This window comes from Capricornis sumatraensis, chromosome 2 (assembly GCF_032405125.1).
Source record: "Capricornis sumatraensis isolate serow.1 chromosome 2, serow.2, whole genome shotgun sequence".
In the NCBI taxonomy this organism is placed as follows: domain Eukaryota; kingdom Metazoa; phylum Chordata; class Mammalia; order Artiodactyla; family Bovidae; genus Capricornis; species Capricornis sumatraensis.
In genome coordinates, this window is record NC_091070.1 from 117,982,269 (window position 1) to 118,010,039 (window position 27,771).

Here is a 27,771-nt window from a genome sequence, read left to right on the forward strand (position 1 = left end):
ACACTGGCTGGTGGCCACCATACTGTGCAGTACAGGTTTCAACCAAATGAGACAAGGATTGGGTGCACCTCTTGTCCGTCTAGTCTGTTGGTGATCTGAACTGGGTTTGTTGGTGGAGGATGGGACAAGGTGTATGTTTTGGAATAGGAGGGTGAGGGTCCATAAGGACCCAGGATAGGTGATGGGGTGTATCCCTTGACCTCTCACGTTGGGAAGAGGGTTTGGAGGGGGAAAGATAATCCAAAAGAAAGTAGTAGAATTTTTTGTGGACCCACAGCTTAAAACAGAAGGGGAGTTTAGTTCTAAGATAAGCAGCAGTTTCATCATTTCAAGCTTTTAAGGTGATTGATTAACTTTTTTAAAGCTATTTTGAATCAGTTTTATTTATTTAAAGTTTTTTTTTTTTTTTTTTTTAATTTGGTGATGCAATGCAACTTGCTAGATATCAGTTCCCCAACTAGGGACTGAGCCCAGGCCACAGTAGTGAAAGCGTGAATCCTAACCACCAGGGAACTCCCTGATGATTAACCTTTTTGACACCTCATTCAGGGGCTAAGGAGAGGCCCTTTTCCTTTTGATCTCCCCATCCCTCTGCCACCACAAGCATTCGTGTGTTTGAAGCCCTGCTCCCAGGAGGGCTTTCAGGCAAACTCTCCCCGGAAACTGCACTGCTGCTTCTGGGAATACAGGACTAACTGTGGGTAAGATTCGGAACATCTGAGTTGCACTGAGAGGCCACACCCCTCCCCTTCAGGGAATGGATAACAAAGCCAGTTTTGAGGGGTGAGGGGTGTCTGGAGGGTTGTTTCCCCCAAAATGAAGCCTCTGTTTTGCCCATTTAAGACCCTTCCCCTGGCCCCAACCACAGGTGAGTTTTTGGATATGTTTGGCTGCCCACAGGGGGCAGTGTTTCCAAACCTCTGTCCACTTAGGCCATTTGAGCGAACCCCTTGGGACCTCGAGCTCCCCAGAGCAAGCAGTGGGGGCCCCACGCTCAGGGAGTGAAACTGGGACAGAATACCCACAGCACAGACATCAGTCATCAGGGGTTTTCCAGGGACAAGGATCACCCGGGGTCATCTGAGAGGAAAAACACTGAGGTCCAGACACTGAGCTCAGGCCCAGAGTCCGGGCAGGAGCGCCTGCGGCTCCGACCGGGAGAAAATGTCAGTGAGAAAAGCAGTTCCACAAACAGACGGGAAAGCGGACACTGTAGAGCAGAAAGACAGAGCCAGAGGAGCTCTGGTCATGTTTATTACAAAATAAAGGTTACAAATCTGGTATAGAAAAGATCCCTAACAGCAGTTCCCCAGCCCACAGGGCCCCCCTGTCGAGTGTGCTGGCGTGGGGGCGCTCAGATGCGAAGGTCCCCGGCCAGGAGGGCGCTGTACCGGGCAGGCGTGAGCGGCAGGTAGCTGCCCCTGGCCTGGTCCAGAATGTAGAGCGGGTCGGACAGCACGCTTGGGTCAAAGCCCTCTTTTGCCATCCGAACCTTCTGCTGCTTGAAGGTCTCTGTGGTGGCCAGGGACTCCTGGGGAAGGGGAGCCCAGAGGAGGCTGAAGGAAGGGGGATTCTGCCCCAGTGGTTCGGGGGAACTGCCTGAGTTTTGTGGAGGGGTAGGTCTGGGGAAGAGGAGATGAGGCCCAGGTTTAGAGGAGGGGGTGACAGGGAAGGGAAGGGGCCAGGCCTGAAGGACAAAGTGGGGGTGAAAAGCACATGTCTGGGCAGGCACTGCTTTTTCTCCTCACAGAGTATGTTACATGGGGGTCCTCTCGTGGGGTTTGGGAGCCAGTGAGTGCTGCAGATCTACAGGGTGGGGTAAAGGGTCAGAGCAGGGGTGGCTGCTTACCTGGAGCCTTAGGAATCGAGGCCGGGCATAAGGTGGCAAGTTCTCAGAAACATGGGCATAGAGCTGCACAAGGTCCAAAGAGTGGGGGGGACGGAGAGCCAGGGCTGCCATCCCAGCCCGGCCTTCATGCCCTGGTGGGTGTGGGGGGCAGGGTCAGCTGTGGGAGCTGACCCCCACGAGGCCCTCTGCTCCCTGTACCCGATGTAACACCACTTCCGCATGGTGGGCCTGGGGCCCCTCCCCACTGCCTGGGCACCTGGCACAGTGACTCCGTAGACGTTCACCTCCTGAAGAAAGTCCAGGGCCTCCAAGGCCTCGGCCACCTCGGTGGTGGCCACATTCTCCCCCTTCCACCTGCCAGAGATGGGAAACTGGGAGTCAGGGGGCAGGGCCTCCTGAGCTTGGTGGGGAGACAAAGAGGCTGGGATGAGGGTGAGGTGCCAGATGGTCTTGGGGAAGAAGTTGGAGGCTGGAGAGGAGAGATTAGGTGAGAAGCTGGGTTGGTGCACAGTAGAGGTTTAGAGGGTTTGGGTCCCAGAGATTCAGATGCCCAGGAGAAGAATCAGAAAGTGAGGAGCAGGTACCTGAAAGTATCTCCGGTACGATCATGGAAGCGAAGAAAGCCCTGGTTGTCGCAGACTAACAGGTCCCCGGTGTTGAAGAAAACATCCCCAGGCCGGAAGACGTGCTTCAGCAGCTTTCCCTGGGCCAGCTCTGGCCCCCCAGCATAGCCCAGGAATGGCGACTGCTGGCTCACAGGGGCCACCAGCAGGCCTGGCTCACCTGGCAGAGCCACCGGGGTCAGGGGTGGCCGCCTCCCACGCCATTCTCCATGTACACCACCCCCGCCCACCCCACCTGGACACAAACCTGGAGACGTGGCCACACAGTGCCCCTGGGTGTCCCGAACTGGCTCCCCTGTGGCGACATCATAGCGAATCAAAGAGAAGGGGAAGACATGCTGGGGGAAGGGAGACCCAGGGACTGGGTCACTTCCGGTCCATGAGCCCCTCCCCACTAACCCCCCCCCCCACTGTCCCCCAGATTTCCTGGCTTCCTCCTGCAACTCACCTTGTAGAGCCAGGAGGCACGCCCCACAGCACCCTGCTGTCCGGTGTAGTTGAAAGTGGCCACGTTGCCCTCAGTCAGCCCGTACGTCTCCAGCACCTGCAGGGGCCCGAAGCGCCGCACAAAGCGCTCCCAGGTGTCCGGCCGCAGCCCACTTCCCACCACCAGTCGGACCTTATGTCCACGTTCTGCCTTGTTCTGAGACAGGTGGGGAGAGCAGCAGGAGCTTCAGCCTCCGGATGCCGGCCAGCTCCCCGGGCTGGAGCCCTGTTTCCGGTTCTCCTCGACGCCCTTCACTGCGACCTCCTTCAGGTGCCCTAAGCATCCGGGTCCGAGTGCCCAGGCTCCTTCTCCCCCTTCCATTTTCTTCTTTTTGCTTCCTCTCTCTGACTCTCAGACAACGGTCTCAGTGGCCCCTGCCAACTGCCCACCTCCCTGCCGCCGTGGCTCTGCCCGGGACCTGCGCCCACGCACCGGGGGCTGGTTGACGAGGTACCGGCACAACTCCCCGATGTACTGGAACACCGTCACGCTGTGCTGCTGGCAGTCCTCCCAGAACTGGCCGGCCGAGAACCTGGACTTCAGCACCACTGTGGCCCCTGCCAGGATCGGGGGGGAGAGGAGGAAGGAAGGCGAGCTTATAGCTGGAGGGGGCGTGGGGTCCTGACTCCCTTCTTCCCAGACACCAGCCTTCACTATAGTGTAATTCCCTGAAACACCAGGCTGTGACATTCATACTCGCCACAGGCCAAGCTGGCCCTCGTCCTTTCCACCTGTAATTTAGGGAGGTTAGCGCCCTGTCCCCACTTTCATCCTCACGCAGTCCACTCTCTGAACCCTGCCCCCAGGTCCCAACCCTCTTCTCCATTTGCCCCTTCCTGGGCTCCACAGCCCTCCCATCCCCTGGCCTTTGGAGCCTGGAGTTCCGTGAACTGCGTGCCCCCCTGGTTGGTCAGCCTGTAGGTCTGTGCAGGTGATGCTTCTCCATTGAACCAGGAGCTCCTGGAGAGGAGACCCAGCCTCCTTCCTCTCCATTCTCTACCCTGAAGGGCCCAGGAAGCATCCCCAGGTGAGCACACCACAGTAGGTACTTAGAGGTTTGCTGGCATAAACACTTGCCACGGGGCTGAATGAGGGGTTGTGGTGGGGGAGACTGACCAATGCCCAAGCATCCCACGATGCCCAGCAGGGAGCCGGACATGTGGTACAGTGGGAGGGCGAGGTAGATCACATCCTCCTGGTGGGCACCGCACAGCTGGTAGAACCCCTGGCACTGCAGGACCTTCAGGTGACTGATCCGAGCAGCCTTGGGGAGGCCTGGGGGTGGGGGTGGGGAAGGTCAGGGAAGGGTCTGAACCCAAGCCTTGTCTCCCTCTCTGCCCCTGCTGGGTTTCCCACAGCAAGAGGCAGAGGCAAGGCTGAAACTGAGAAGGCAGGCCGGGATGTCCCAGAAATGAGGGATGTTCAGGGAAGTGGAGAAATGAAGAGGCGTGGGAGGACTGCTGAGGTAGGGGATACTGGCCCTGGGATCACCCTTCTCTCTGGGGGCTGTGGAGGAGGGGCCTAGGAACTAAGGAGGTCATAGTTCCTGTTCCCAGGCCCCTGCCTTCCTTGGCTTTAGATTCTGGGGGGTGAATATCCTCACCCGTGGTGCCGGAGGTGAAGATATACAGGCACGTGTCCGTCATGTTCTGGGGGGCAGACAGGTACCCGGGCACTGGCCCATCCACTTCAGCTGAGGCCTCGGCCAGAAAATCGCTGATTCCAGCAGGACGGGTGTCAGAGCCCACAGCCCACAGGTGAAGCCCCATGCCTCTCAGGGCCGGCAGGTCAGGCTCCAGGGACTCCAAGAATTCTGGACGGGGAGGGAAAACACAGCCCCGCAGTTCTACCCGACCCGGAAGCCTCCCCACACTTTACCCCGTTTGTGCCCCCACCCCCGACTCGCACAGTTCCCGAGTAAGGAAGGCTGAAGAGGACAGAACCGACGTCCCATCATGGGCCTGGGACCTGGAGCCCAAGTCTTGGGAAATCTTTGGGAAACCAGAGAGAGGCCCAGCAGCCTCCCGTCACAAGCCCGAAGAACTCTTTTCCGCGCCGCTTCGGAACCCCTTGGAGAGAGTGCGGCCTCCTCCCCAGCCCACTGCGGCTCGGCCCTCGGCACGCCCCTTTCCGTGGCTGGCCCCGCCCCCGCCTGTCGGGCGCTCGGTCCTTACCTGGCGCCAGCACGAGCGCGCGGGCGCCGCAGCTGCGGAGGCAGTGCTGTAGGGGACCCCGGCGCAGAGCGGTGGGCACAAAGGCCGTGCGCAGGCCGGCCTTGGCCAGCCCGAACCAGAGCCACAGGAACTCTGGGCAGGCGGGGAGCAGCAGCGCCACGGTGGCCCCAGGTGCCAGAGGGGCCGCGCCATTCCCTTCCCGCACGGCCCGCGCGGCGCCGCTTCCGGCCGCCTGGTCTCTCGCGCAGTGCGCCGCCCGCTTGCCTTCCCCGCCGCCCTCCGTGCCGCCGCCGCCGAGTCCCCCGTCCCAGCCTCGCGCGCGCAAAAAGGCGCGCGCAGCCCGGTTGCTGTGGCGCTCGGCCTCCGCGTAGCTAAAGCGCTGCGCGCCGTGAATGAGAAAGGTGTGCGCCGGGCGCTGCCGGGCCAGCTGCGCGAGGCGCCAGGCCAGGCTGCAGCCCCCCTCGGGACCTTCTGGGTCGGCGGCAGCCGCGGCCAGAGCGCGCGCTCGAAGGGCCCGTTTGCAGCGTAGGGCGCGCATCGTGAAGGCCAAGTCTGCCGCGAGCCAGCGCAACTGCGACCACAGGCGCAGTGGCAGCAGCGGCAGCAGCAGCAGCAGCAGCAGCAGGGGTAGCAGCAGGAGAGGGGCCATGGTGCCCGCTTCCTCCGCTCGGCCCGGTCTGGCCTCAGCAGCTGGCAGACAGGCCCGATACTCCCTTCCGACAAACTGGGGCCGCTGGTCTAGCGCTCAGATCTCTCCTTCCCGGGAGCGCGCGCGCTGGCATACGCCCCTTCCCACCCAGCCCCCCTTCCCACGGGCGAAGAGCGGAGGCCCAGGAGGAGTGCTAGTGGGGGGCGGCCCCGCAGCCTGGCCCTTCCCAGAGCTACGCTCCGCCCCAGGCGCGCTCCCTCCCGGACCTCGCGGCCCGCACCCTACCAGCTCCTGGGCGGCGCTCAAGCCTTCTCTAAACCCCAGGGTCGGGTCGGGTCTGTTTCAAGGTTTTCTCTAGGACAGTCTAGACGTCTGGCTGGACTTTAGACCCCCGGTCAGAGCGCCAGGGCACTAAGAGCCAAGTCCATCGTTCCCCCTTTTCCTCTCATTGTCACCGGACGACAGGAGGGTGGCACTACTCTCCCAGGAGCCTGAAGGACTCGGCCTCCTGCCCACATGGTACTGCAAGTTGCGGCATGGCAGGTCGGCCAGAGGCCAGACCCATGCCCTCCCTCCAGCCGCCAGCGGTAGCAACCCCAGGAGATGGGTGGGGGCCGAGAGTGAAGTAGGGGAGAGGTGGGGGCCTAGGCAGCCAGATTTCTGGAGGGGCCACGGAGGCAGAGGCCCCTCCCTTTGGGCAAAGGGACAATAATTGGGGCTAGCCAGCGAAGGCTTTCCATCCTGGTTTTCACTGGGGCAGAGGAAACAGGGGAACTAGAGGGGAAGGAAAAGGCCTCCGGCAGTTTAAGCTTTCAAAGGAAGGAGCAGCAGCTTTGAGGGATGGGGAAACCTGGATTCTGTAAAAGACAAATTTGCCGGCTTAACAGGAGGAGCTGTCTGCAGTCAGCCCAGACTTCACTCCTTTCTCTTCAGCCTGCCACTCAAGCTTCCAGGACAGAAGCGGAACAAAAGCAGAGCCAAGGAGCTCTTCTGATGGTACACACGGATGGGCAAGTGGCTAGACAGGAAGAGGGTTCCTTCTCTCAGGTATCTGAACTCTCTACACCAGGCACACATATTAGCAACCCCAGCCCAAGCAGGTGGTCCTGCAGTAGCTGGTAAGCATTAGAGTATGACACACTAGCTTCTAGAAGGCAGCTATGCTCACCACTACACCACCAATGTAACACTAGCATTCTGGAAGTTTCTGGAAGCCTCTAGTTTCATGAGAGATGGATGAGGACAGACAGGCTTCTGGGGGATGGTACAGCATCGATTTCTGCCTGGACAGGTCACCGCCTGGCCTGCACAGCCAGCAGCAGCAAGAAGGATGTGGGGGTTAAAGCCAACTCCCTCCTGCTCTGGACAAGAAGGGGGCAGGCAGGGAGCGAGAAGGGGAAGGGTGCCAATTAAATCAAGACCACTGGTACATGCACAGGGTAAATGCGGGCAGCAACTCTGGCACAGAAGAGGTTCTGGCTTGTTTTATTGTCATTTAAAAACAACTTTTAAAATGCGATTATCTCTGCCAAAAAAAGAAAAAGACAAGACAGATCCAAGGAAATGGGGCCATTTGACAGTTCTGTGGAACATGTCTCTGGGGCTCCCAGGGCTCTGGCCCAGCGTGAGGTGAGGTGCCGACTTCGGGTCAGCACAAGCCTCCAGGGCACCTCGGGTGAGGCTGTGGCCTCCCTCTGATTCCTTTCTGAACACCTGTGGCATCTGGCCCTCGGAGAGGAAAAGGCGATGTGAACACATCACAGATTAAATGCTCATTTCACACTGATGTACAGAGAGCAACTATAAAATGCCTGTTCAGAGCAGATCAAGACCCGAAAGGGGAGCAGGGAAGGGCGCGCACACAGTTTTTACTCTCATCCTAGCCTCTGTGGCCAGCTGCCCCTCGGCCATTTCTCTCCTCTATTGAAATAGCTTTTGGGGAGGCTGGGGGAGGGGGCGAGGACTTCCTCCACAGTCCAGGCTTCGCACAGCCTCTGGCTTCAGTGGGAGTTTCAGGGGGAGCAGCAGTGCTGGGGCTGTGGGCCCCAGAGAGGAGGGGGTGGGGCTGGGGCTGCATGGCAGCTTCTCGAGAGGGCTGAGCTCCAGGAGGCAGCTCGTCGTCCTCCCCGGGTGAGCTCTGGGATGGGGACAGGCTGCTTCCCCTACGATCTCCCCAGCCTCTATTAATCTCTGATTCACCAAGGAGGGGAGGGCATTCCAACTTGGGGTGGACGGGGAACAGGGCCTCAGTCACTGTCAGACCCCACTGCAGAGGACCCTTTCCGTTTCCGCTTGGTGGGCTTCGGTTTTGTGTCTTCTTCCTCCTGGGAGAGAGAGGAGGAAGAGTCGCTAGCAGGGGCAGCTGCCAGGCCCAGCTCCGCCCGCACCCGGCCTCTCCCTGCATCCGTGTGTGGCATGCCCGGCCAGGGGTCTCACCGAGGCACTGCTGGAGCCAGACTCCTCCTCAGCGTTGGGCGGCTGGGTGGCATTCTTTCGACTTCGGGGGCTGGACAGAGCGGCTTTTCGCCGGCTCTTGGGTGGCTTGGTGGAAGAGTCCTCATATTCCTCCGCCAGGGAGAAGAGATCGCTGAACCTGAGGGGGAGAAGGAGCGCTCGGAGGGTGGGCGTCCTGGCCCCAGGGCCATGCTCCCACCCTTGTCTCTGCCCTCACGCCAGGGTCTCTTATTTGTTTTCAAGCACCTGGTCTTTCCGGAGACTAAGTCTGTGTCCCCAGCAGGCCACCCTCGCCCAAGCCCTCTCCCACTCCTCCTCAAGGCCACAGGTGCAAGGAGCCTCACTTCATCTTGTGAGCTTCGTCACAGCTCGCCTGGACGTGCTGCAGAGCCTGCAGAATTGGGGTCTGGTTGAAAACTAGAGGGAGAAAGGAGAGCAGGGAAGGGGAGCAGTGAGGTTTCTGAGAGCTGCCCCACCCGGATCCACAGATGGTCTGAGTCGGGGCAGCGCCACGCAAGCAGGAGAGGGCGGGGAAGCGTACAGTTCTGCTTGGTGTTGGTCAGGTTGAGACGCAGATTGTCCAGGTGCTCCAAGATCTGCTCCAGAGTCAGCTGGGCCAGCTTGCTGCTGGAACTCCTCAGGCTGCAGGGAAGTCAGGAGAGAGTCTGAGCTTGGGGTGCGGGCTCCAGAAGCATGGACAGCCCCTCCACTGGGGTTCCTCCTTAGGACAGAGGCAGCCCCTACAGAGAAAGGGAGGGCAGGACTGGGAGGGGCCGGGCAGGGTAATGGAAGTGTGCTGAGAACAGGGACCAAAGACGGGGCACAAGAAAAAGAGGCGAAGGGGCCACAGTGGTCCTGCACGCCAGGCTGCTTCACACCACTAGGTGTCGCCCGCAAGCCAGGCCGGGACCAAACTGGACTGCCCTGCTGCCGGCCTGTGGGCGCACGGAGGGTCCCACCTCTGCCTCTTGCGTGGGAGGCTGTTGTTCTTGATGAGCAGGGACTTGATATGCTCAGCCAGCAGCTCGTCATGCTTCATGCACCAGTGCCTCAGGATGCTGGTGGTGAACTGGTCGTCAGGGTGGCAGGGCCGGCTCAGCACCATCTTCACCATCTCCTCGCTGGGCCTGGGGGGAAGAGAGGGGTGCGGGCAGGGGCCCCTGGCTCACACAGCTGACCACAGGAACCCCTGGCGCTCTCTCATGGACTTTTCCCCAGAACCCTGGCCTCCCTACCCCTGTCCCACCCCAGACTTGCGGTAGCTTTCTACTCTCACATCCTTCTCCCTCTTCTCTTTGGGCCAAGGACTGTCTGGTTTCATCCTCTGTGGAAGCCAGGAGACAAGAAGCAAGACTTCTCAGCTTCTGTGGCAGCAGAGGTGCGTGTGTGTGCTGGGAAGGAGCCCCACTGAATCTCCCCACGCTGCCCAGAGCAGTCAGGAAGTGGCCAGGGAGGCAAAAGGGACAAGCCTGTGGGGCGTGAGCGCTGCCTGTGCCCTGCCTCGCTGGAGCAGCGGGCCACCCTGGTATCGAGCCCAAGGAAGGGACATGCAGCCCTCCACCTTTCCCACTTCCTGCAGGAAGCTCTGTGCCACTTCCAGTCTCTCAGCCAAGAGAGAAAAGGTGGAAGGAGAGCGAGAAGGTGGGAAGGAAAAGGTGCACAGCTGCTGCCCCATTCACCTGGGGTTTTGGAACAGGGCCTGTGGCAGAGGGAGGGGCCTCCGCCCGGTCTCCCTCTACGCCCCGCCCACTCGTTCAGCCGCCCTCGCTGCAGGGTGAGGGAAGGGACAGTGTGAGGCTCCTCCACTTAGGCCCTTCCTCCTCTAGGACTGGCCTCGCGGTGGCCTCAGGGGCGAGGGGGAGGGGAGCAGGAGCCACCGGGGGTCAGAACTGCTGCGGCAGCAGGAAACAGGGATGTCCGGTCCCCACCTCTGAGGGCAGCTCCTGGTGGGCAGCGGGGTAAAGTCCAGAGGAAGCCCAGATCCCAGGGGACCTGCTTATTTGTAAATCACTTTGGGGGAAGGGCGGAATAAGCACATGTCAACAACAGGAAAAACCACGGCAGCCAAGGGGCAGGACAGGAGCCCTTTTGTGACAGCGCCTCTTGGTGTGTGCAGAGTGGGGACCAAAGAGCCCCCAGGGCGGGGGCAGAACTCACTTCTCTCTTCGGAGCTGAAGCAGCAGACAGGACAGGGCCTCTGGGTGCTCTACGGGGGAGGGCAGAGGCTGCTCAGAGGAATGCAAAATTCCGGAAAGAAACTCTGGCACCCCTCCCATCCCCCAACCGCAGCTACTGGCGGGAGTAAAGATAATCTTCAACAAGAAACCAGGAAGAGCGACCCCCAGTCCCACGCCACCTGAGCCCAGTTCAGCACCTGGCTCGGAGGGGCCTGCAGGACACGCCTAAGGAGGAGAAGTGACTGATGGGGGCCTGCCTTTCCGCACTTGGCACTCTGGTGGGAAGGGGAGCTGTGGATCTGGGTGATCTAAAAAGAAGCCCGGAGGCCCAAGCCCTGGAGTGTCCTCTCCTCCCCAGTGACATTTCCCGCCCACGACCCTACTCACCCTTGTACTTGAGGTGCTGCAGGATGGGGATGATGGTCTCCAGGGGGATGTTGTGGGCCAGGAAGAGCTGCCAGGCACAGTACTGCTCAAAGGTTTCCCAGTCCAAGCTCTGGACTGAGTAGAGAAGAGACACGCGTATTCATATTCTGTCACACACACACACAGAAGGCCAACCCACTGACTATCGGCACCTCACACAAGGGTGCCACAGGAGTGGGAACAGCGATCCTAAGACCACAGGTACTTTCCCTTTGCAAAGCACACTTCCAAAGCCTTCATGTAGCTTCTGTATTCTCATCACCCTGAGGCTAGAAGGTCAAGGAACTTTTATAGAGCCAAAAAACAGATCCAAACAGATACTGCCAAAGGCCCATGGCAGGCTGGAAGGACCTTCTACCTCATTCTCAGCCCCAGAGCCAGCTTTCCTGTTACTAGAAAGTACACAACAACCTCTGGGAGATAGTGAAGGACAGGGAAGCTTGGCATGCTGCAGTTCAAAGAGTTGCAAAGAGTTGGACACAACTGAGAAACTGAACAAGTACACAGGGCTGCCACCCCTCTCATCTCCCAGGGAATCTCAGGGCTTGTTGGCACACTTACTGAGTATATTGAGGACTGAGTCTTTTCGAAACATGACCAGGTTCCCCATCATCACGTGGCAGACCAGCTCCTGAAGCTAAAGGGGATGAGGAAGAAGGCAGAAACCATTGGCTTTAGAAGAGGCCAGGAAGCTAGCATGGAAGGAGAAGCAGAAGAGCTCATTCAGGAAAAAAATCAGAGCAAGTGAAACCCGTCATAAAGGAAAGGGCACACGACGGACACCGGGACTCTGAAGGACCGAGGGGACTGGCAAAGGAGCAACTGGCTTCAGTGGGAACCAGACCCCCCTGTTCGGAGCAAAAACTGTTACAAAAAGCCATCCCTTATGTCCTGATGGCAGAGTGAGAAGAGGCAACTTCTCTGCTTGGATGTAGCCTGGGCCCCTGATCCATCCCAGCCTGTGCTGAGGGGGTAAGGGCCATGGGAGGCTGGATTACAGGTGTGGGGAGGAGGGAAGCACAGGTAGGAGGGCTCTTGTGGGGCGGAGCAGAAATGGGACCCCAGTTTAGGACTGAGAAGGGACCACAAGCCAAGCTTACAGGCTCGTAGGGACGTATGCATGAAAGGTCAACTAGAAGTGGTCTGACCGTTTTTGTTCTGAGCCAAGAGGAAGACCAACAGAGAGCTGAAAATCAGTCCCCTGGGTTTCCCTGAAGAACAGGAGTGCCCCCAAAGCACGCCCCAAGCATAAGGGGAACTCCAAGTAGGACTGGCCTATACCCAGCCTGCTGCCCTGGGGCTCCACATTCCTTCCCAGCCCCTGGGGCCGAAGGTACACACAGCGGCTGCCAGCAGCAGGGCGCCTGTGAGCAGGACTCCCTCTCTGCAGACAGGGGGCGGGGAGCAGGGCCCCATGTCCCCAGGCCTCTTGGGATGACAGCTCTGTGTTCACCTGTGCTGAGTCAATAACAGCCACGATCATGTTGAGCAGCTCCCCGCTCCGCAAGGTCTCATCTGGAAACTGGAGGGAAAGAGGGAAAGAAAGGCAGAAGTCCAAAGTGCACCCCTCAGCTTTCCCCTCACAGCCCATCCCCACTCTCTACATGCTCAGGGCATGCTGGGATAGCCAGATGTGGGGTCCTGACATAAATCTCTAAACAAAGACCCAGTAGCTGAGACTGGGAATTCAATCCTTAAGGAACCCAAGGTTTTAAATGTGTGCGTCCACACAGTGAGTATGAGTGTGTAAGGAAAGGAATGGGGAGCTACCTAGAGACAAAGCGAGAGCTGAATGGGACTGGACATAATGTTAGTTCTGCATGAAGCGACAACAGAATTAGCATTTGCATCTCTGGCAGCAAAGAAATTCAGTGTGTGCTGACCCCTGCCAAAGAAGGTACAGACAGTGTGTGTTTGGGGAGGGTGCAGGGTGTGGAGTGCGCAGGGCCCCTTCTGGAGAGGGGAGGGGTGCTGGGCATGAGCGCCCTTCCTCCCTTGGGTGTTTGGCTGGCATCACACTTTTCTCCTGTGATGCCCACACCCTGTGCCCTGATTTCCCTGTTCCTGGGAACGCTCACCAAGTGGAGGAAAAAGAGCTGTTATCTCCTCCTATGTCCCAATTCCTAGAGACTTGTTAGTAAACCAGGGAAATGAGAGCTGAGTCTCCACTACAGCGGCCCTGGTCTTGAAAAAAATCAGAGAGAACTGGAAGGGCCATCAGACAGCCAGAGAGCTTGAATACGTGAACATGGATCTGACTGCGAGCCCTGTCTGTCCTGAGTCCAGAGGATGGGGCCAAAGCAGAGGGGACAAGTGGACAGGCCCAGACCCAGCTCACAGGACAAGAATTCTGTGGGTTTTAGACATTTTTCAACATAATGGAAAGAGGCAGGAGGGGACGGCTGTGGTGTGGGAGAAGGGGCCTACTGAGGCCAGCAGCGAAGGGGAGAGGAGGGTGAGGGCTGTGTGCAACGGGATGATGCGGTCTCCCGAGCCCACCGGCACTGCCGTGCCATCCCAGGGACACAGATCGAGGTGCTGACCTCTGTGTAGATGGAGGGTGTGAGGTGGCAGAGCAGTCGCACGTCATCCTCCTGGCAGGCCTTCATGTCCATCATTAAGCAGGTGTGCAGGTCGCCCAGCTGGGTGGCCTGGGCAAATGACTCGTACAGGTTCATCTTCCCGGCGGCGGCTTTGCTGCAAGACCAGGCGGGCCTCAGCCAGCAGCCTGACCCTGGCTTCGAACAAGCCCTAAGTAGACCCCCACTCTAGAATCCCTTTGCTGCCCTGGATGCCCTGGGCTCATGTGTCTCACGGCCCACCCTGGCCTTCCCCAGAGACTTGGCGACTATGGAAATCAGCAGACCCTCCTCTTTCTCCCCAACTCTCCCCCATGTTCCAGACAGGGCTCAAACCACAATCAGTGAAGTTACTACCTGGTAAGAGTAAAGAACAGGAAAAGAGAGAGGGCTCATATCAGGTTAGAGAAAGCTTTCTCTCTTGTTCTTTGGGCTCTAAGCATCGAGGGCAGTATTACCTACAGATACCTGTTGCTGCTAAGTCGCTTCCGTCGTGTCCGACTCTGTGCGACCCTATAGACGGCAGCCCACCAGGCTCCCCCGTCCCTGGGATTCTCCAGCCAAGAACACTGGAGTGGGTTGCCATTTCCTTCTCCAATGCATGAAAAGTGAAGAGTGAAAGTGAAGTCGCTCAGTCATGTCTGACTCTTCGAGACCCCATGGACTGTAGCCTACCAGGCTCCTCCATCCATGGGATTCTCCAGGCAAGAGTACTGGAGTGGGGTGCCATCGCCTTCTCCACAGATACCTACCTCACACCATATGCAAAAAACTTAACTCAAAATGGGTCACAGGACTAAATGTAAGAATTGAAATTATATAACTCTTACAGGAGTAAATCACAAATGACAAAAGAAAAAACAAAAAAAACAGGACTTGATCAACATTTAAAACTTTTGTGTTTGAAAAGATACCATCAGGAAAGTGAACAGACAACCTACAGAATAGGAAAAAATGTTTACAAACCATATATCTGATAAGAAAACATCTACATAGAATATCTGAAGAACTCTTAAAAATCCACAAGAAAAAGATAAATACCCAATTGCAAAACAGAGACTGAAACAGAGTTTTTTCCCAAAGAAAATGCAAATGGCCAATAAGCACATGAAAAAATGCTCAGCATCATTTGCCGTCAGGGAGACGCAAATCAAAGCAAGGATGAGATGCCGCTTCACGCCCATGAGGCTGGCTGTACGAGAAAGCCAACAACTGCTGGGGAGCACGTGGAGAGATCAGAACTCTCACACGATGCTGGTGGAAACAAAGTGCTCGCGTCACTTTGGAGGGCAGCCTGGCAGTTCTCACAGATGTAAAAACAGTTACCGCTGGACGCAGCAATGCTACTTCTAGGGATATACTCGGGAAAACCGGAAACATCTGTCCGTGCAAAAATCTGTACGTGAGTGTTCACAGCGGCTCTAGTCACAACAGACAAAAAAGTGGGAACGACCCAAATGACCAGCAGCAGGTGAATGGGTACATAAATCGCGGTGATGTCCATAAACTGGATTATTTGGTCATAAGAACGAATGAAGTACAGACACACACTACAGTGGAATAAACCCCGAAAACACTGGGCTAAGTGAAAACAGTCAGTCATGAAAGATCAGACACTGTATGATTCCATTTATATGAACTATCCAGAATAAGTAAACCTACAGAGGCAGAAAAGCAGATCAGTGTCACACGGGCTGGGTGAGAGGGAGAATGGGGCAGTGGCTGCTGACAGGGATGCGGTTTCTTTTTGGGGTGATGAAAACATTCTAAATTAGACAGTAGCAATAGTTATATATCTTTATGAATATACTAAAACCACTGAATTGTACACTTTAAAACTGTTACACACACACACACACACACACACACACAGAGCTCTGGTGATGACAACCAAGGCGGCTGGGGTGTCGGGCATGATAGGAGAGACACTCTCCAGGATGCTTCCTGACACCTTACACTGGACCACACCCACCTGGCCCTTAGGTAGTACAGCAGGTGGTAGCCAATCTTGGGCTGCTTTTGATATAGCTCAGAGAGAAGGTCCAGAAGCAGAGAGAAGCTGCTGTTGTCTTCTTGCATCTGGCACAGGTTCCTGGAGTGGGAGACGGGAGCACAGAGGGAAGCTTCACCTGGGGCAGACTTTCCTGTGGCACTGCTGGAGGGCATGGCTGCCTGTGCCCACTGCACACCCCTCCTTTCTGGAGAACCAGCCTCATTACCCCAGGACAGAAGCATAAGCATGCTGACAGGGACGGTGGAGAGGGCAGCATCTCCTACAGCGAGACCTAAACATCAGATAGAGAGGCTTACCTAAATATTAGGTAGAGAGGCTTCCCCACAGACTCCTCCAGGGACCTACAAGACGAAGGTGATATATGAGAGTCCATGCAGGACAGGGGAGGAAAGGTGCGCTACAGCCAGCTAGTATGGAGGACCAGCTTGAGGCCAGATGCCAGCCTGCTCCTTTCTTAACGAGCATGGAACTTCCTGCTGCCCCAGAGGCTGGCTCACAGAGAAACCAGGGGCCTAACATGGAAGCAGTCTGGCTGATGTCACTGTAAGTGAGACTCCTGCCCTTCAGGGAGTCCCAGGCAAGGGTCCAATCCCACCTGAAGCAGCAAAGACTTGGGGCTGCTGGGTGCAGCAGCAGGGCAGGACATGCAGGGAGGGTTGGCGAGTCCACTGACCCAGGATGCTTGGTGTTCAGCAGGCAAAATAAACCCTCGTTTAAGTGCTTCAGTACGTGTGAGAAGAAAAACAAATGAGATGATCTTCCTCAAGCCCCGAGCAAGGTGCCTCTTAGACTCGGGCCTTAAGAGTGTACCTCTAGCTTCCTGAGGCTGGGGTGGGGGTGGGGGTGGGAAGGGCCCAAAAAGATGAGCCTTACTCCTCAGTGATCTCCTCGGGCAGCACCTCCCCTCGGAAGTGGCCCTTGAAGAGCTCCTGTAGGCAGGAAGCGAGGACAGACAGCTGCTCCGAGTCAAAGTCTTCCTGGGTGGTGAGAAGAGGAGAGACTGTCACCACCCAGACCCAGCCTCACTGTCCCCACTACCCAGAGCCTCTGAGCTCATCTGCTTCCAGCTCCAGGATCAGCAGGCCCCACCCCTAGCAGAAGGGACCCATCCGGAGGAAGGGAAGCTGGGAGTCAGCTGCCTGGGGGGCTCTGGGCTGGGCTGCTTCCTCCTCACCTCCAGGACCTGGTCCACGATTTCCTGCATGACCTCACACTGGGCCTCTGTGTCACTACAGAGCAGAAGGGAGAGGAGATCTCAGGGACACGGAGGAGAGCAGAGTGCCGGACACACACCCGGAATGTGTGCACAAGCACACTCGCGTGCACACAGACAAAACCCAGGACCTCTGTGGGAATCCGGGCTGTGGTGAGGGCCCCCTGGGCAGAGGCCAAAGAGAGGGGGATCCCCACAGTAATGCTTCGGTCCCGGAGGCTCTTCTACTCAGAACCTTGGAGTGAGGGCCTGGCATGCTGCGAAACAAGGCTGCCCCCTCCCAGCCCAGACCCTGCAACCTAAATTGTAGAAGGCATCTCCTGTGCAGCTTTAGTCACCTCTCCACACACCCCCACCAGAACCCTTCCAAACCTACCAGTCTGCCACCCACCAAATACCAGGCAGACACCCAGGGCTGGCACCCACCTCCCCTTCTGGAGCTGGAGCACTTTGTCCCTCAGGGACTCATCTAGCTGGTCAAGATAAGGGGTAATATCAACTGGTTCCTCCACCACTGTCTCCTTGATCGGGTGGAAGCGAAACTCTCTCTTCTTCCCTGAAGGGAGTGATTTAGGAAAGGAGTTACTCGGCCCAGACATGAGAAGCACAGAGAGCCCCCTAACAGTCTGGGCCCCTTAACCCGAGCTGGTGTGCACTATTCACTCAGAGCTACTGAGTGCCTGAAGCACTTCTCTGAGTGTGGCGTGTTCTAGCCTCAGGAAGCAAGAAAAGGCAGGGACCACTTGTCCTTTTTTCCCTCCTGCTTCAGTGTCAAGTTCTGGAGTCTCATCCAGGAACACTGATAACAAAACTAACTCAGAGGCACAGAGAGGGCAGAGAGTCTGCTTCTGCCAGCTAGCCCTCCTAGGACTGACATAAGCCTGGACTACCTTTGCTGTTAAGATCCTCCTCATCGTCACTGAAGGCTGCCTCTGCGTTGTCATAGCAACTCTCATCCTTGTCTGACATGTGGTTGTCCATCTCCATGGAAACTGGCTCCTCAATTTTGACTTGGAAGTAAAGAAAGACAAGACATTTGATGGCCTCCTGTGTCCCATGCTCTTGAGAAGGGGAGACAAAAGGGTAAGTGGGAGGATAAGGAGCTCATGGCCTAAATGGAACATGGACCTTGAAAGGACAGGCATCTTGTCCTCCACCCTCCAGGGCTTTTGGGGGGGATTTTCCTAGCAATGAGAGCAGCACAGACCCTGACGCCTCTATGCTCAGCTGAGGGTCAGCCAGGAGATAAGATCAGGCACAGTCCCAAGTGCTCTTTAACTTAGAACCAAGTTGGAAAGTTCTACCTAGCTTAAGCCCTTACCCCAAAACAAAAAAGGAAAGGGAGCTGCCTAGAATTGGAAGCAAGATTTGCGACCCAACATGACGACCTCTCATCAGAGGACAGGGCCTGGGGCTGGGAAGAAAGAATATGGACAAAGCTAAAGTGAGATAAACATACATTCCATGAAGGCCTTCCACCTACTGAGGAGAGGTCAGTAAAAAAAAGGAGGAGTGAAAAGAGCAAGGGATGTCAGTGAAAAGCAGATAAGACAGAGAAGGCATCATAAAGGGTGACAACATAAGGAAGACAGCATAAAAATGAATAAAGGAAAAAACTGGGCAAGAGAAACTGAACTGGAGAGTCACAGAGATGGAGTACACGACACCCTAGACCAGGGTTCTAGTCCGAGCACCCTGGATGTCTCCCTCCCTCTTCCCAGGGATGGCCTGGGTGGGTCTATACCTTCCACAGGTGGGCTGGGCGAGCTGCAGAACTCAGGAAACTTCTCCCTTAGCATTGCCCGCAGCTCCTTATCCAATTTAGGGTTGTCAAAGAGGGGAGCCAAATGCCTAATGGGGAACATGAATGAAGGTCAGTATCAGAGCTCCTCAATTCTAACACTACGTGGGACTAAACAATAAACAAGTCTAAGCCCAATGGTACAACTGGGCAATGCTCCCGGGGGAGGGTCACTGGGGCACAGGGAAGGCATCCAAACCCCTCTGCAAGAGAGAAGTTCCTCTAAGAGGCAAGAGGACGTATGCCTAGCAGCCTGTGGGAGAGCCAGTATGTTCTATACGTCTCAAGGGAAAGGGTCGGCAGTGGGAGAGCAATATCTGGCCAAGCTGACCAAGTGAAAGGAGAAAAGATCTGGTTTCCCTGCCCCACAGACACACGAAGTGCTTACGCCAGAACCCGTTTCTCCACAATGTGATTGAGGGAGGAAAAGACACCCTGCCGCACGTGGCCCTCCAGCGGGGGATAGAAGTTGGGAATGATCTGGAAGGGAAGAGGAGCAGAAAATAAGCACAGGGCAGGACCTTCCATCCAGACTGTTCTGCTGAACTAGATCTAAAAGGCAGCTTTGGTTCCATTCGGGAAACACTGGGAGGTATGGCTGCAGAAAGGACTGGAATGTTCCTGATTGTCCTGCGCTGTTAAAATGGGAAACTCTTACTCAACCTGGGTGCTCCTCCAGGAGATGGGATTTTACCTGAAGTCATCATCCCTGAGGCTAAGAAACCCCATGGACACATGGAAAGATCCAACTGGAGACAGGGGGAATGTGGGAGAGAAGCTTCACTAACTTGGGACAAGGACCCATGACCAGGACCCAGTTCTGCTCCCACAGTCAAGGGGCACTGGGAAGACCTATTCACTGACTGCCAAGGTTAGAAGGACACACATTTAACTCTGCTGGGCGGACATGGGGAGAAAAAAGGGCTGTGGCACTTACACGGCACATGAAGTCCAGGAGTGTGGCAGTGATGGCTGGGTGGGGCTTCATGGAGTGATGCATGACCAGGATGGCTGGTTCTGGAGAGTGTGGAATTAAAGGGTCCCCCCACATCAGAGAGTCCCCATAAAATAAGCTATCAATATATACGAATGGCTCCAGGGAAAGCTATGTCTTCCCCGCCCCCTCTAGTTCTGCTGAGCAGACCCAAGAGCAGACACTCCACCACAGCAGCTCACAGCCCTCATCTCCCTTCCCGTCCCAGCATTCAGCTTGGAGGAGGGAGGTGGCAGGAGATAGCACAGGCTTTTCCTCTGCCTGGCCCTCCCCACTCAAAGCCCGAACGTCAGGCTATGGGGTGAAGGGGGTGGAATGGTCGCTCAGCCTCATCAAAGCAATTTTCCTTCTAGGTCAAGGGAGCACGGGTGAGGAACAACGGAACTGCTGCAGATAAGGTGCCTCCACACCACGCTGCCCTGACATTTACGGCCACTACCACGGAGACCAGGCAGCAGCGCTGGGGGCTGGGGAGTGGCACTGCCTGGGCTTGGTCACATACCTATGTTCATAATGCTATCCTTGTCTGGGCTAAAGAACAGCCAGTCGTAAAACAAAGCCAGCTTGGCATTAGAGGCAGCGACATTTGACTGGGAAAAAAAAAAGGAGAAAAAAAGAGGCTAATTTCATCAACCAGCTCCCTTCCCTGCAGAAGCCCAAGGCAGATTCTAGGGCCCACATAACTGCTCCATCCACAAAATTAAGTTTCTAGTGAGTCAGGGTGGAACCACCCCGGGGGTTAAGACACCCAAATCTGTGTATAAGGTCTCACCAACCAAGGGGCTGGGGATTGGTCTGGGTTCTTGATCCCACAAGGAGAACACCTGGGCCTGGGGGTCCCCTGATCACCCCCGAGCTAAGACACTCAGACTAGCTCTTCAGCTTCCTGTGTTGAGCTCCCCAGGCACATTCCTGAAAGGAAGACCCTTAGGCATAGCTTGCTGTTCTATCTGAATCAGCACATTCCAAGGACCCAGTCAGACAGGGGAGGGGGAACCCTGTCAGGAGAGGTCAGAGGGCAGCTAGATGCCAGAGAACAGTTTCCCACCCCAGGCACAGAGAGGAAACGCTGGGAGGGACATGGCTCTGCTGTGGATTCACCCTGTTGGGAGAAGGGAACTATCCAGAGTGGACGCCAAAAGGCCCAGAGGTAAGGGTGTAAGGAACACAAGACCTGAATGTGAGTCAGGAACACTTCAGGGGAATAATCATACGTGGTTTCTGGAAGCTAACAGGAAAGACAGGGATGCCTGAGAAACCCAGGCCTGGATACTGGCAGTAAAGGTTCAGATGAAACTGTTCAACCCTAAACTCACATGGGAAATGAAAGTGTGAGTAAACTTCTGGAGATATGAAGGCAAGCAGAGCAAAGGCTGAGATACTCAGGAGGAAGAGAGTGAAAAGGGGCCCTTCGGGGTAAGGTGGCCCAGAGAGTCAGGAGGACGCATGGAAGTGTGGGACACGAGGGAGAGAGGGTCACCACCCTGTAGCCTCTGCCCCTCGCCCAGCCCCTCACCGTGCACGTGGTCAGCAGCCAGCCAATGATGGCCCATCGGGGCAAGATATCTGAACTCAGCACTTCATTGGAAGGGTGGACAACTCCACAGATGTAGCGAATGAGGTCACAGCGCAGAGACTGACTGTCTGGGGTTGACAGGTACTGGCGCTGGAACCAATCCTGGTATCGCTTTTGTTGACCAAACCGCACCTTGGGGGAAGGAAACGTTAGAAAGAGCTAGGAAGGGAGGGTGCGATCTCTGGACAGAGGGAAATGAGCACCTTTCAACTCTAGGTTTGACCTAGACCTCAATTTCTTCCCATGACTTAAGTCATTAATTCCTATTGTCTCTCAAGTCTCTCTGCCTTTGGGAAGACATCCTGATTTAACTCTTCCTCGATTTAAAAAGAATGCTGTCTACTCAGCACTGAGTGAAAACTTTCCTAGGCTGAATGACCTAACAGGATCATTATCTAAAACACAGAGATTCTCCAAACCTTCTTCCAGCCAAGTCCTTCCCCTAAGTGGAGTCTAAGTGGGTACAAATAGCAACCCTTCCTAAGGAGAAGACCTAGGTTTCCTCTTCTATTCCAAATTCAACCAAAATAGAGACAAGAAAGGTTAAAAAAAACACAAAAACAAAAACTAAATCAACATAGTCCAACAGAACATTCAGCAACGGTGGTGCCTACTGAGCTCCTAAAATGTAGCTGCTCAAACTGAGGTATTGGACTTTAAATTTTATTTAATTGTAACTAATTTAAATTGCAACCTGTGGCTAGTGGCTACCACCTGGGACAGCCCAGATCTAGACAGTTCTCCTGGATGACTTGGGAAACTGAAAGCTGGCTAGAGCAGTGGCTCCTTAACACCAGACTAGCTGCACAGAAGCTGCTGCCTGGAAAGTGGGTTAAAAATACAGATGCCACAGTCAGATTCTCTGGGAGAGTAAGGTCCGGGAAGGTGTATTTTAACACGCTCCTCAAGCAATGCTGTCATAATTCAGCAACGTTTGGAAACCAAAAGGCCGTAGCTCTCTTCCTGAGAGGTCACGGTGCACCAGAGGAACCATGAGTTTCACAGAATGAACACTCTCACTCTACTCTTTTATAGCACATTTCACAATGGTAAATTACATTATTTGTATACAAGCATTGGTTTAATGACTGCTTTAGACAGACTGAAAGCTTTGTAGGAACTGGGACTGTCGTGTCTTTCTCAACACTGTATCCCCAATCCTTAGCTCTATGCCCAGTTGCACACTTGGCCGGCCCTCCTCCAGACATCTGCAGGCTGAAGGCAGAAGTCCAGCCAGCACCTGCAGCTTCCCTTCCTGCTGAAGCGCGTTAGCTTACCCGGGATGTCATGAAGAGGAGCTTAGTCTCCATGTCTGGGGTCAGACGACACGCTAGGAATTTTCGAGATGTTCTTGACTGAAGAAGCTGTAGGATGCCTGAACCAAGTATGGAAGGAAAGAGGAAAGAGAAAACTGATGACCGGAAGGAGCAGAAGGCAGGTGGGCCACCTGGGCCAGACTCCGATGGCCAGTGGTCTTGCTCTTGGGGAAATTCCAAGACACGAGCAAGAGGGGCTCTAACCAGCATCCGAATGATCTACTCCATCCACCCAGCATCCCCAGGACCCAGATGTATTCGTTCTTTTCTTCTACTGGCAATCCACAGCCCCCTACTCACATATTCCAGCTGGCAACATTAGGGAAAGTTAGGGACATTTTGGGACACCCTAGCCTCCCTTTCTGCTCCTGATGGCCCCACCACTGGGTCCTGGGACCAGTGTGGTGTTGCGGCATAAGCACGAGCTGTGGGGTCAGACAGACCTAGATCCAAATCCTGCCTCGGACACTTACTAGCTGTGTGGCCTTGGGCAAATTACTTAATCTCCTTGAACCTCATTTTCTTCATCTATAAATATGGAAAGTAAAATATCCATCTTACAGGGGAGTTCTGAGTATTAAATGAGTTAACATACACGAGCCTAGCACAAAGCAGGCACTTACAACAACTCAGTACCTGTTTTCATAAAAGAACAGTACAACATAACGTAGAACCAGAGCTTGCTTCTCCTCTTTCCTGACTTCCCAGTCCTAGACTGTTACACTCATGTTACGTGGGCACATGTGCACATATCACACACATATGCGTGTTGGAACAGGTTGGGAACAAAGCTGTACAGTCATTGTTTAGACCTTAAGGATCCTGGGAAGGCAAAAGGGAGATGAGAAGGGCCTCACTGGGGGCGGCGCACAGACACGCTCCCTCCCCCACAGAGGATTTTGGCTAAGATGGATCCTTGGAATTCAGAGGCATCACGGTTCCTGGGGAGGAGCCTTCGCTTACAGGACAAATTCCAGTGCCTCTGCTGAGTCAGTCTCACAAGCTGACCTCTGACACTCCTGACATTCAGTGAAGCTGGAAACTGGTCATCGGCTCACCTCTTGAGCCCAAGAATTGGTGGGACGGGGGAGGAGGAGGATCACAGTTCTCTATCTCACTTTTTCTTAAAAGACAGACAGCTAGAGCCTGCCACATAGGGACTGTCTGGGAACACGAATGGTTCTGTGTACTCCTGCCGTTCCCACATCCAGCTGTCCCCGGCAGAGCTTGCCCAGTCCCAAGCTTCTTAAACCTGACTGCCAAAGCCTCTCCTATCCACCCACTTCTGCCCTCTCGATTGACCTCTCAAGGACAGGATGCCCCAACCCTTACTCACCTGTGAACTGAGGACTCAAGGCCTGAGGGTTATGGATAATATCTTTCCAAAGCAGTTCAAATTCTGGTATCCTGGCAACATTCTGAAGCAGTCTGACGAGGTCTCGGCCAATCATCAAACATTCCATGAACTAGACGGAGTGGGTGGTGGGAGATGGGAAAGAGAATAAAAACAAGAACTGTCTACTTGCTGCAGGGAGGAAAGAGCAATATGTTCCAGGGAGGGGAGGAAAGGGGTTGAATGGATTACACAATTTTTTCTGGAACCAAAGGATTGGCTCCAAGCTGTTCAAGGGGAAGAAAGCTGAAGTTGGGGGGACGAAGTCGAGGAGGAGAGGTTACTGAAAACTGCTGAAGCCCTGCTGCCACCACGTTAATCTGTGGCCCTCTCCTCTCAGAATGGTTTCAGTCCAGGTCAAGGGGACACAAACACTCCAAAAGGCTAGAGCTGGTACGTTGAGCCCCAGACACCTTACCCCAGAACTTGCTTGGTCCAAAAGAACTTTCTGTGGTAATGACATGACCTCTAGTTGTGCTATCCAAAAGGATACCCATTTGCCACATGTGGCAAATGAGCACTTGAAACGTGTCTAATTCAACAGCTGCTGCTGCTAAGTCCCTTCAGTCGTGTCCAACTCTGTGTGACCCATAGATGGCAGCCCACCGTCCCTGGGATTCTCCAGGCAAGAACACTGGAGTGGGCTGCTGTTTCCTTCTCCAAAGCATGAAACTGAAAAGTGAAAGTGAAGTCGCTCGGTCATGTCTGACTCTTAGCAACCCCATGGACTGCGCCCTACCAGGCTCCTCCATCCATGGGATTTTCCAGGCAAGAGTACTGGAGTGGGGTGCCATTGTCAACTAAGGAACTGAATTTATAATTTTTATCTAACTATAATGTGTGTGTTAATTTTTTTTTTTCCCGGCCACACTGTGCAGCATGTGCGGCCCAAGTTCCCCAACCAGGGACTGAACCCATGACTCCTGCACCGGGAGCACAGAGTCCAAACCACTGGCCTGCCGGGGAAGTCCCTAATATCAATTAATTCTAGCTTCCATTGTGACACGTGGCTAGTGGCTACTGCATTAGATAGCTTTAACTCTAGGAGCTGTCTCTCCTGGGAGATCTGACAGCAGACTACTCACTATCCCACCTGATCACGGCAGTTACCCCAGCAGGCAGGGGGTGGGCGGGGATAACGCAACAATGGAAACACAAGACAGCTTCTGTCTGTGAGGTGCTGTGCGACAGCGCCCACAAAGCTGACCAGGGAAGCCCCAGGATGCCAGCGTAACCAACAGCACTCCAGTAACTGCGGCTTTGTTGTTGTTTAGTCCCTAAGTCGTGTCCAGCTCTTTGCAACTGCACGGACTGCAGCAAACCAGGCCTTCCTGTCCCTCACCATCTCCCACAGTTCACCCAAGTGCGTGTCCATGGAATCAGTGATGCCATCCAACCAGCTCATCTTCTGCCATCAGAGGAACTAAGGCCGCTCCACACTGATTTCTCCACGCTGCTATCCTCATCTGTCTCACAGTGATGAAAAACCAACAGGCCTTGAACCACCTCCATATCTCCACCACATCTCTGGCCCCAGGTCACCAGAGAACTGACAAGAGGTGGCCCTTTCTGGGTCTCACTTTCCTACGGGGTTTTTGTCCTCACCCGCTCCCGAAGCAGTGAGATGCAGAAGTCCACCTCCTTCTGCCTCAGGGCCTGGAGCTGGGCGGTCCCGTGGTGGTCGACGATGAGGCGGAGGTATGTGTAAACAGCCATGGCGATGAGGATGCTGCTCTTCAGCACCCACTCCCTGCAGGGAGGGAAGACGCGGAAGACATGGGCACCTGTGCTCCATCTAGACCCACCCAACGCACCCCCACGCCTGGCTCCAGTGCCTCGGAAATGTCTGATGATTAGCACGGGAGTAGGTTTCTGGTTCCTCAATCGCTCGCTCGTGCTGTCATTATCTATCTTGGACTATTAACCGGCTAAGGTGGGGACAGTTTCCTCTCACTCTACCAGGTGCCCAATAAAGATAAGTGCTAAATGAAAGCAATCTCTACCACATAAGTACTTAACTTCTAATAAAATAAGTTTGTTGACTCAGTCATTCAAACATAATGGAGTGCCTGCTGCTGCTGCTGCTAAGTTGCCTCAGTCGTGTCCAACTCTAGGCGACCCTAGAGATGGCAGCCCACCAGGCTCCGCCGTCCCTGGGATTCTCCAGGCAAGAACACTGGAGTGGGTTGCCATTTCCTTCTCCAATGCACGAGAGTGAAAAGTAAAAGTGAAGTTGCTCAGTCGTGTCCAACTCCTAGCGACCCCATGGACTGCAGCCTACCCGGCACCTCCGTCCATGGGATTTTCCAGGCAAGAGTAGTGGAGTGGGTTGCCACTGCCTTAGTGCCTACCGTGTGCTAAGCCCTGAAAGAGGTACAAGGGACAGAGAAAAGCCAGAGCTTCTGCCTGACTCAGACTAGGAATAAAAGTGCAAGTGTCCCTCAGTCTGCAGTTCTTAAAGTGCAGCCCAAGGACCTCTGGGGACTATCAAGACCCTTTCAGGACCGTGGAGATTTCAGAACACACTGAGTATGCTTGTCATTACCAGCCCACCACGTCATAAATGTTCCCCTGATTTCTTCTCTGGCCACTGATCCCACTCCCAGTCAATGAGTCACCTGTCTTAAATCATAATCTGAAGAGAAGAACATGATTTTGGATGGCAAAGCCTATTTTCCCAGGAGTTTTAGACATTCCCTGGAGAAAAGGGGGTAGTGGAAGAATTGCATTCCCTGTTGCTAGAAAGAGGAGTACTAAGAAACTGTGGGGAGATTCAAAGACTCCAACGCTGGCTCAAATCACCAAAACTGGGGCGCTGTCTCCTCTAAGCAAGCAGTTTGCAAGGGTTTTAGCACCCCTGCTGGAAGACAGGGAACCAGAGGAAGAAGACAGGGAGTTTAATTAACCCAACCAGGCAACATCCTGATTCCGGAAAAGGTGGCCTCAAGCCACCTAATTAAGGGACTCTGGCCTTCTCCTTTCACAGAGTAAAAGCAGCAGCCAAGGCCACTGGGGTGGGTCCCCCTCCCCCACCTGTTCCCTTTTAATCCCACACCCCCAGAAAGACCTGGGGAGGAGTGGGAAAGAAGGTGTGAAAGAGGACAGTTTTAAACTGTGCATTAAAAGACGTGAGTTTTTTGGAGGGCAGGAGAAAAGGCAGGGCAGTTATCTGACACCTGTACAGTAAGACTGTGCTCTCACTGCCCAAATGAGAAAAATTCTGCTTTAAGGTATGGAAACAGAAGGTATCTGGCACCAGGAACAAAATTAGAAAAACCACTTCTCAGGAAGATTGCTAGTGGAGGTGATAAATGTATCTGAGACGTGGGATGGGGTAATGAGAAAGATCAAAGGGAAACCCTCTGACCCAGGATGTTAGGAAGGCCCAGTGACTTCAGACAGAGGTCTGGTAAGAAACTGCTAGGAGCTCACATGCTGTGCGCTGCACCAGTGATGGAGGGTGTGCTGCCAGCTGCGCCTGCAGCTGCACATCCAGGCCTGGGGCACTAGGGGGCACTGCCTGGCAGGGCTGGCACAGCGCCCCAGCTCCGCAGCGCACAGAACACAGCCATCTCTTTCACAAGTGTGAAGAAGGGCTGAAGTCCATTCTTCTAAACCACTGGACATACAGAGACTATCAGCCGTCTCAATCATGTGACTACTGCGGCGTCCTCTCCCAGAAACAGACTCTGAAATCATGCAACAGCAAGAGTGAGGCCACAGGACCAAGAGGTAGGCCTCATGCCCAAACAAGTTCAAATATGGAACAGCCCTCACATTTTCTGGTCCTTTACTCTGATGGAGAAGGGAAAGAATCAGCTGGTCTCATGCCCTCCGTACCACTGGCCTCAGTGACCTCCTCATTCTCACCACCCCCTGCGCCACTTCAACAAAAGGAAGGCATGGGTAGGATGGACAGTCTTGGAAGGGAGAACAGGGGTACCTGCCAGGCCTGGGTGGTTGGCTGGCCCCACTCTGCTGAGTTCATTCTCCCTTACCTCCCGCCAAAGATAAACATTCCATGGAGGTCTGGATCAAAAATAAAC

General features: G+C 55.0%; 2 protein-coding genes across 3 annotated transcripts in view; both read right to left on the minus strand.

Annotated features, from left to right (window-relative positions):
• Nucleotides 1-1,353: 1,353 nt before the first annotated feature.
• Nucleotides 1,354-5,797, minus strand: SLC27A3 (solute carrier family 27 member 3). 2 transcript variants are annotated; one of them, XM_068965848.1, is made up of 10 exons: nucleotides 5,134-5,797; nucleotides 4,563-4,772; nucleotides 4,076-4,234; nucleotides 3,392-3,516; nucleotides 2,921-3,115; nucleotides 2,720-2,810; nucleotides 2,434-2,632; nucleotides 2,106-2,203; nucleotides 1,850-1,980; nucleotides 1,354-1,531 (listed from the first exon to the last, which is right to left on the minus strand). In XM_068965848.1, exons 1-10 carry the CDS (start codon nucleotides 5,780-5,782, stop codon nucleotides 1,355-1,357), a joined length of 2,034 nt encoding a protein of 677 aa, XP_068821949.1. In that variant the 5' UTR covers nucleotides 5,783-5,797; the 3' UTR covers nucleotide 1,354. The 2 variants fall into 2 exon arrangements, with proteins under 2 accessions (XP_068821949.1, XP_068821948.1); XM_068965847.1 differs by having other exon boundaries at nucleotides 1,355-1,426; nucleotides 5,134-5,782.
• Nucleotides 5,798-7,279: 1,482 nt separating this feature from the next.
• Nucleotides 7,280-27,771, minus strand: part of INTS3 (integrator complex subunit 3) — a 39,213-nt gene continuing 18,721 nt past the window's right edge. The window contains exons 7-30 of the mRNA XM_068963635.1: nucleotides 25,331-25,475; nucleotides 23,669-23,798; nucleotides 22,294-22,391; nucleotides 20,957-21,148; nucleotides 19,943-20,030; nucleotides 19,384-19,463; nucleotides 18,835-18,926; nucleotides 18,390-18,496; nucleotides 17,536-17,655; nucleotides 17,072-17,201; nucleotides 16,607-16,661; nucleotides 16,306-16,409; nucleotides 15,729-15,773; nucleotides 15,391-15,510; nucleotides 13,383-13,536; nucleotides 12,293-12,361; nucleotides 11,401-11,476; nucleotides 10,801-10,914; nucleotides 10,394-10,442; nucleotides 9,196-9,363; nucleotides 8,778-8,878; nucleotides 8,581-8,653; nucleotides 8,219-8,375; nucleotides 7,280-8,106 (exon numbers count right to left, since the gene is read on the minus strand). Coding sequence (XP_068819736.1) covers nucleotides 8,029-8,106; nucleotides 8,219-8,375; nucleotides 8,581-8,653; nucleotides 8,778-8,878; nucleotides 9,196-9,363; nucleotides 10,394-10,442; nucleotides 10,801-10,914; nucleotides 11,401-11,476; nucleotides 12,293-12,361; nucleotides 13,383-13,536; nucleotides 15,391-15,510; nucleotides 15,729-15,773; nucleotides 16,306-16,409; nucleotides 16,607-16,661; nucleotides 17,072-17,201; nucleotides 17,536-17,655; nucleotides 18,390-18,496; nucleotides 18,835-18,926; nucleotides 19,384-19,463; nucleotides 19,943-20,030; nucleotides 20,957-21,148; nucleotides 22,294-22,391; nucleotides 23,669-23,798; nucleotides 25,331-25,475 — 2,545 coding nt within the window. The 3' untranslated portion in view covers nucleotides 7,280-8,028. The remainder of the gene's footprint in view (nucleotides 8,107-8,218; nucleotides 8,376-8,580; nucleotides 8,654-8,777; nucleotides 8,879-9,195; nucleotides 9,364-10,393; nucleotides 10,443-10,800; nucleotides 10,915-11,400; nucleotides 11,477-12,292; nucleotides 12,362-13,382; nucleotides 13,537-15,390; nucleotides 15,511-15,728; nucleotides 15,774-16,305; nucleotides 16,410-16,606; nucleotides 16,662-17,071; nucleotides 17,202-17,535; nucleotides 17,656-18,389; nucleotides 18,497-18,834; nucleotides 18,927-19,383; nucleotides 19,464-19,942; nucleotides 20,031-20,956; nucleotides 21,149-22,293; nucleotides 22,392-23,668; nucleotides 23,799-25,330; nucleotides 25,476-27,771) is intronic.